The 8,545-nt window shown below is 36.3% G+C and overlaps 1 protein-coding gene across 1 annotated transcript in view; it reads right to left on the bottom strand.

Moving 5' to 3' along the window:
* Positions 1 to 246: 246 nt before the first annotated feature.
* LOC103197211 (complement factor H-related protein 5-like) overlaps positions 247 to 8,545 on the bottom strand; it is a 59,350-nt gene continuing 51,051 nt past the window's right edge. The window contains exons 8-10 of the mRNA XM_042780973.1: positions 8,263 to 8,442; positions 6,790 to 6,972; positions 247 to 443 (exon numbers count right to left, since the gene is read on the bottom strand). Of these exons, the coding sequence (XP_042636907.1) occupies positions 247 to 443; positions 6,790 to 6,972; positions 8,263 to 8,442 (560 nt within the window). The remainder of the gene's footprint in view (positions 444 to 6,789; positions 6,973 to 8,262; positions 8,443 to 8,545) is intronic.

Below are 8,545 nucleotides of genomic sequence, written 5' to 3'. Positions count from 1 at the left end.
TTTTATGAATACAGGACCAAGCATGCTGATTTTCCCAGGTATAAAATGGTTCTTCTAATAAGTGAGCCCATCGCTCTTCCATTTTGTAAATTCTTGAGCTTCTGAAAGTTCAGATTTCTAAACAAAAAGAAGTTAAACACTTGAGAGAATAGAGACAATAATTATGGAATTGGATACATAAAGGATAATTTAAAGATAAATGTATGATTATTTTTCAAGAAAATGTTTAGGGAAATTGAGCTCATCTTATTCACACCTAGGATATTCAATTTTCCCTTCCTGACAAGTTGCTCGAAATGATTGTTGCGGTGTTTTCATTTTATATGCATGTATGCACTCAAATTCAATAATGTCCCCTGTTTTTGAATAAAGTTTTTTGTCTTTTATCCATTTTAGCTGTATATTATTTTTGTTCATGTTTTCTTCAGATATTACACATGCATCTGAAAGAAAAATGATAAAATAAAATAATTAATAATTATCTTTCCCTTCTACAGAACAGTGAAGTTGTATTTAGAAATCTCTTAGAATTAAATGAAATGATGAAATAATAGCCAAGATTTATTAAAGTATTCCAGATACAGTTCTTAGTACTTTATATTTATCATCTCTACACACTACACATTGTTTTTCATAGGTAAACATGATTAAACAGAGGCACAGATAAGTTGAATGATTTTCCCAAGATCATACAGTTTAATGAGTATTTGGAGCTAAAATATGGGCCCTGCTTATCTGACTTCAGAGTCTGTGCTCTTAATTGCTATGCTATGCTTGCCCGAAAGCATATACCAAACAGAAGTAAATTAAAATAGTCTATTTGGGTCACTGTATTCACTTTCTTTGGCCAGTTCAGAATTCTCTTTTACATAATAGCTTCCACAACATGTACAGCCCAAACATTACAAATGTGTTAACATCTTACTAAATATTACAGTAAAAATAAGTTTATTTTTCTATCAGACATAGAGTACAGAAGTCAAAAAATATTCTAAAACAAATCATCTCTTTGAAAATGTACTAGCATATTCTTGAATGTAACTATTCAAAATGAGACCAAAGCTTCTACCAATTTTTATGTTGCTTATTTAGATTGCCCTTTTTACAGTGTTTCATGTGAGTTGGAACTGACCTGATGGCAGTGGGTTTGGGTTTCCATCATGTAGTCATCTGTGGATTTTAAATTTTTTAAGAAACCTGATTTCTATAGAAAAGTAGAGCTACCTTCCCCCACTGATCACTGACTCATTCATTTTTAAATTCAGCAGTTGTGATTTAGGTGAAAGTTTACAAAGCGAATTCATTTTCCATACAGCAGCTCACATACACATTGTCTTATGACATTGACTACAATCTCCCACAATGCAACAGCTCCCCTCACACTTCCTCCCCACAGTTACCTCTTTTCTGTGTCCTTCCCTCCCATGCACTCCTGCCCCCTGAGCTGTCTCCCTGTGCATACACAGTCCTTCTATTCTCCAGTGATTGATCTCTCCAAGAAATGCATCTACCTAATGTAAATGTTCTGGTAGCATAGTGGCTAAAGCACTTGACTGCTAACCAGAAGGCTGGTGGTTCAAACCCACCAGCCACTCCTCGGAAGGAAAGTTGGGCAATCCTACTTCCGTAGTGATACTGCCTCGGAAACCCAAGGAGGGGTCACTATGAGTCGGGGCCGACTCGACGGCACATAACAACAACAACAACAATGTAAATGTTCAGCTCATATGCCTGTCTTTTGTTTGGCTGGATGTCACAGGAGTGGGTTCAATTCCAGATTTGAAGGGAAGCTAGGGACCATAGTCTCAAAGGTTCCACCAGGCTCTATCAGACCAGCAAAACTGGTCCCCCCCCCCCTTTTTTAAATGATTTAGAATGTTTTTCCGCATTGTTCTTCCTCTCTATCTGGGATCTCCTACATAGATCCCCCTCTGAGTGGTTGACAGTGGTAGCTGGGCACCATCTAGTTCTTCTGGTCTCATAGTATAGACTAAATTCAGGACTTTTAAAATTGAGAAATAGCATTTCTCTGAGTAAGTAATATAGTTTGGTATAACAAAATGGTACATTCTTTTTAGCCTATAATCTCTAACAGGGATTGTTCAAAAGATGCTAAAATAAGCCCAGGATTTAATTTAAGGAGCCATCCTCAGAAGTGGCAACCATAAGGAACTTTTTTTGTACCTAGATATATCCATGCCCAGGAGATTCTAAGATAACATTGTCAACTATTTCCAGATAACTCATAACAGACTAATCCCTGCACTGCAAAGATGAAGTTGATATTCTATCTCCCTGACATTTCTATGGAAATGAGATGTCAAATAGCACGAGGGATAACTCCATGAAAGTTGGAGCCAGATTTCCTCTGAATTGTAGCTCCACCAAATACTCACTGGGTGACTTGAACAAAATATTCAGGCTTTCTGTGCCTCAATTTTTCTGTCTACAGACACAAATTGGTAATAATACTCACCTTATAAGATTTTTGATAAAAATTTAGGTAGTTCCTTTTCTTATTATTATAAAAAATAAGGCAATTAATATTGTTGTATATATTTCATTTTACACTTGCAAAAGTTCCTGTATAGATTAAATTTCTAGAAATAAAATTTTATATCCAAGGAAATATGTCCTTAATATTTTCTCTTTAATAGTTAACAATTCAACAAGAGTATACAAGAGAGCCTAACTATGCACGTCCTTGACAACCTTTGAATTATAATTTTTTCATGATGCTAATTTCCTAGTTAAACACCAACTCTTCAATGTTAGAGGTTCACGTTCAACCACAGGCACCTCAGAAGAAAGGCCTGGCAATCTATTTCCAAAAAATCAGCCATTTAAAACCCAATGGAACACAATTCTACTCTGATACACATGGGGTCACCATGACACAAATGGTTATGCTTATTTTACTTAATGGCATAAATTCACACAGGTCTGGGCAACCTGAATATGTGTGTAGACATCCTTGTGTAGAGGAGGAAGATAGAGTGAAAAGGAGAAATGATGGAGATTTAAGAAATAGTTTACCAGCTCTTCCACCTCATTTTCCTTTCCGGATAGAAATCCTGACAACACACAAATGAAAAGTCATGTGCATAGCAGTCAGCTTAAGGTTCTACCAGGAAAAGTTTTCAGTTTTACAAGTAGGTCCTTATATACCAGTAAAAGGCAGATTTCCTAGGCCAGTGTTAATAACATGAAGATACTTAATGATGTCCACCACTTGTCTGTCAGTTTGTCCTATTGTGGTGGCTTGCATGTTGCTGTCAGGCTGGAGGCTATGTCATCCAGAGAGACTTGGAAGAAGGAAGGGGCCATCCACTTCACAAAGAATTGGCCAGTGAAAGCCAATATGAATAGCAATGAAACAGTCTCTGATATGTTACTGGAAAACTTTATAAATAGCCCTGAAACATTGCCCAACACAGCACCAGAAGATGAGCTCCTAGTTCAGAAGGGACTTAAAATACGACTGAAGAAGAGCTGTCTCTTCAGAGTAGAGCCTTCCTTAATGATGTAAATGGAGTAAAACTTTTGATACCTCCATTTGCTGATGTGGCATGACTCAAAATGAGAAGAAACAGCTGCAAACATCCATTAATTATTGGAATATACAATGTATAAAGTATGAATAAAGGAATAGTGGAAGTTGTCAAGAATGAAAAGGATTGTATAAAGATTGATATCCTAGGCATTAGTGAGCTGAAATGGACTTGTTTTGGTCATTTTGAATCAGACAATCACATAATCTACCATGCGGGAATGACAAATTGAAGAGGAATGATGTGGCATTCATCATGACAAAGAATGTTTCAAGATCTATTCTGAAGTACAATGCTCTCAGTGATAGGATAATATCCATATGCCTACAAAGAAGACCAATTAATACTACTATTATTCAAATTTACACACCAACCATTAAAGCCAAAGACAAGGAAATTGAAGATTTTTGCCAACTTCTGCAGTCTGAAATTGACCAAACATGCAATCAGGATGTGTTAATTAACACTGGTGAATGGAATTCAAAATCTAGAAATGAAGAAGAATCACTGTTAGTTGGAAAATATAGCCTTGGTGATAGAAATGATGTGGAGATCACATGACAGAATTTTGCAAGACCAAGGACTTATTTATTGCAAATACCTGTTTCTGACAACATAAAGAGTGGCTATACACATGGACTTTGCTAGATGGAGTACACAGGAATCAGATCAACTACATCTGTGAAAAGAGTTGATGAAGAACCTCAATATCTTCAGCAAAACAAGGTCAGGAGCTGATCGTGGGACAGACCATCAAATGCTCATATGCAAATCCAACTTGAAGTTCAAAACAATTAAAACAAGTCCACAAAAGTAAAAATATGACTTTGATTCTATCCCTCCTGAATTTAGAGACCATCTAAAGGATAGATTCGATGCATTGAACACCAATGATCAAAAACCAGAAGAATTGTGGGATAACATCAAGAACATCATGCATGAAGAAAACAAAGGTCATTAAAAAGACAGGAAAAGAAGAAAAGACCAAAATCAATGTCAGAAGACTCTGAAAATTGCCCTTGAGTGGAGAGTAGTTAAAGCAAATGGAAGAAATGACAAGACAAAAGAGCTGAACAGAATATTTCAAAGAGCAGTTAGAGAAGACAAAGTCTATTATTATAAGGAAATGTGAAAAGACCTGGAGTTAGAAAACCAAAAGGGAAGAATACACTCAGCATTTCTCAAGCTGAAAGAAAACTGGAGAAAAAATTCAAGCCTCGAGTTGCAATACTGAAGGATTCTATGGGCAAAATATTGAATGATGCAGGAAACATCAAAAGAAGATAGAAGGGATACACAGAGTCATTGTACCAAAAAGAACTGGTCAATATTCACCCATTTCAGGAAGTGGGATATGTTCAAGAACCAATGGTTTTGAAGGAAGAAGTCGAAGCTGCTCTGAAGGAATTGGCAAAGAACAAGGCTTCAGGAATTGACGGACTACCTATTGAGATGTTTCAACAAATGGATGCTGCACTGGAGGTACTCACTCATCTATGCTAAGAGATTTGGAAGACAGCTACCTGGCCAACTGACTGGAAGAGATCCATATTTGTACACATTCCAAAGAAACATGATCCTACAGAATTTGAAAATTACAGGAAAAATGTTATTAATATCACATGCAAGTAAAATGCATATAAATTCAAAAATGGTTGCAGCAGTACATTGACACAGAACTTCCAAAACTGCAAGCTGGAATCAGAACATGTGGAATGAGGGATATCATTGATCATGTCAGAGGGATCTTGGTTGAAAGCAAAAAATACCAGAAAAATATTTACTTTTGTTTTATTGACTACTCAAAAGCATTCAACTCTGTGGATCATAACAAATTATGGATAACATTGGGAAGAATGGGAATTCCAGAACACTTAATTGTGTTCATGAGGAACCTGTACATTGACAAAGAGGCTGTCATTTGAACAGAACAAGGGGATACTGCATGGTTTAAAATCAGGAAGGGAGTGTGTCAGGGTTGTATCCTTTCACCATACTTATTCAATCTATGCAGAGTGAATAATCCAAGAAGCTGGACTTTATGAAGAAGAGTGTGGCATCAGGATTGAAGGAAGACTCATTAACAACTTGGGATATGCAGAGGACACAACTTTGTTTTCTGAAAGTGAAGATGACTGGAAGCACTTACTGATGAAGATTAAAGACTATTGCTTGCAATATGGAATTAACTCAACACAAAATGAAAATCCTCACAACTGGACCTATAAGCATCATCATCATAAATGGAGAAAAGATTGAAGTTGTCAAAGATATTATATTACTTGGTTCCACAATCAACCCCAACGGAAGCAGCAGTCAAGATATCAGATGACATATTGCACTGGGCAAATCTGCTCCAAAGGACCCTTTTAAAGTGCTGAAGAGCAAAGATATCTTTTTGAAGACTAAGGTGCACGTAACCCAAACCATGGTATTTTTAATCGCCTCATATGAATGAGAGAGCTGGACAATGAATAAGGAAGACTGAAAAAGAGTTGATGCTTTTGAGTTGTGATGTTGGAGAAGAATACTGAAAGTATCACGAACTGCCAGAAGAACTAACAAATCTGGCCTGGAGGAACTGCAGCTGGAATGTTCTTTGGAAGTGAGAATGGCCAGACTTAGTCTCACCTACTTTGGTCATACTGTCAGAGGGATCATTCTCTGGAGAAGGATATCATGCTTGGTAAAGTGGAGGGTCAGTGAAAAAGGGGAAGGCCTTCAAGATGGATTGACACTGTGGCTGCAAAATGGGCTCAGGTATAGCAGGGATTGTGAGGCTGGTGCAGGACTGGCAGTGCATATTTCTGCTGTTCATAGGGTCGCTGGGAGTCAGAGCAGACGCAACAGCACCTAACAACAGTAGTTTAATGGTGTGAGAATACATTTCCATAGTTGAATAATTTTGACCATATTTTATACCATTTTATAATGTACTTTAGCATATTTAGGCTTCTTATTTATATTTCTTAAATAAACTTCTTTTGCACTTTGTTTAAAGCAGAGTTTCAAACACTTTTCTTTTTATATTTACATCTGGTAAAAAAGTTTTCAGCTAAGTGATGTTTAGGTAAAGGTCATTATACTTAATTGTTGTTGGTGTTGTTATGTGCCATCGAGTTGGACCCGACTCATAGCGACCCCATCCTTGGGTTTCCAAGGCAGTATAAATAATTAGTCCATGAAAATTCTACCAAAAGTATCAACCCTCCAACTCCAGGAGAAACTTAAAACTCACCTACGCAAATTGGTGGTTCTGACCACTGTCCATCTCTGCATGTTACAACTGTGGAGCCTCGGAGTTCATAGAAGGACTGGCAAAGGTACTTTACTGATGACCCTGGAGGATATACTGCTAATGGGAATGAAGTGATATCTCCATTGGCAATGGGTGGAGGTGGCCCACATTGCCCTGTGAACTCTGAAAAATAGCATTTCCTTTGTTGAGAGAAAAATAATATGCAGTGTAAAATGAAATAATATAAGTTGAATACTATATATCATACATGTACAATATCTTATGTAATATGAGAGCACAAATGAGTCATTATAGAATTTCTATCACATAACCTGATACATGAAAAAAAAATATTGTAGTCCCTTCTTTCACCCTAAAGTACACCTAAAATATTGGGCATACAAGTATGAAGAAGAGTTTTTATTTAAAGCCTGACAGACAGATAAGTAAACTTCTGATCTTACTATTTAATTTTTCTTAAAAGAAGAAAGGTAAAAATAATCACCTTCCCATTCCCATGCTCCAGGACAACTGTTACTTTATGCAAATAGCATGTACCTGTCAGCATATACTTATAATTTTTAGTTTTACTGAAAATTAATGATGTACATTTCTGTTCTACATTTACTTTTCTCACTCTAAATCATATATTGGGCATTTTTTCCTGTCAATAAATGTTCCAGGATCATGCTAAGATTGTCTTGGATACTTTCCCTTGTATTGATTGATCTCCATATGTATTTCCCAAAACATGCATATAGAAAAGGCAGATGTAGAATTTTATCCTAAATAACTTCTACATCTTTTCTTTCTTTTTTTTTTTTTTTTAATGAAGTTACTCTGTCTTATCTCAGAGTGACCTCTTTCTGTGGGACTAGATTCCCTAGTTGAGGTTGCTGCCCTAGGAATTAATTCCTTTCTTCTCTATCACTGATTTTTCCTTGTCTACTGAATCATTTCCACAAACAAGAATGCTGCAAATCTCACAAGTTGATATTACTTTTCTCTGTGCGTATCCATTTTTAGCGACTACCTTACTTCTCTATTCCTTCTCAGAGCAAAGTGACTTGCTCTTACGCCCCTAGTTTTACTTTCTTATTTCATATTGTCTCTTGAATGCACTGCAAGTAAGTATTCACACCTACTGAAACATCTCTAGCAACTCTCAAATTTATATCCTAATCCCAACCACTCCCCAACTGCCCATTCCACATGCCAACCTGAACATCTAATAAAAATACTTAGTAAGTTTGGGTATTCATAGGGATTCCAAACTTGTTTCTTCTGTAATTACTGTTAAAGATACGTGTCAGAGAAACATAAAAGTGATAGATTTGGGTACCTAGAGAAAAATTTAATACTTCTAGATGTGGTATAATAGATACCTTGTCAGTTCTTTGTCCTGTTCCTTAGATAAAGCAAATAGGATGACTAACTTCTTTAAATGACATTATTTAGAAATAAGCTACCAACCAACACACTGTGGTAATGACTGCCATCGTCCATTTTTACACACAATTTCTCCCGTGTCTTGAAGGCTGAAATTCTGTTTACAGAGAACAGCTACTTTTTCTCCATCCTGATAATTCACTGTGGTCACCATATTCTGAGCATTAGGTATCTGAGGTGGAGGTGGACAGAACTGTACTTTTTCTGTAAAATATTAGAAGTATTTGATTAATAAAAACTAAGGGAAAACAGTTATATTTCAGTGTAACAGAATATCCAATAACAATATATATTTGATGCCATGATA

Source organism: Orycteropus afer, unplaced genomic scaffold (genome assembly GCF_000298275.1).
Source record: "Orycteropus afer afer isolate SDZICR_OR568_19922 unplaced genomic scaffold, OryAfe1.0 scaffold00075, whole genome shotgun sequence".
NCBI classification, from domain to species: Eukaryota; Metazoa; Chordata; class Mammalia; order Tubulidentata; family Orycteropodidae; genus Orycteropus; species Orycteropus afer.
The sequence above is the reverse complement of the archived record's forward strand: the minus strand, read 5'-3'. Positions and strand labels throughout refer to the sequence as shown.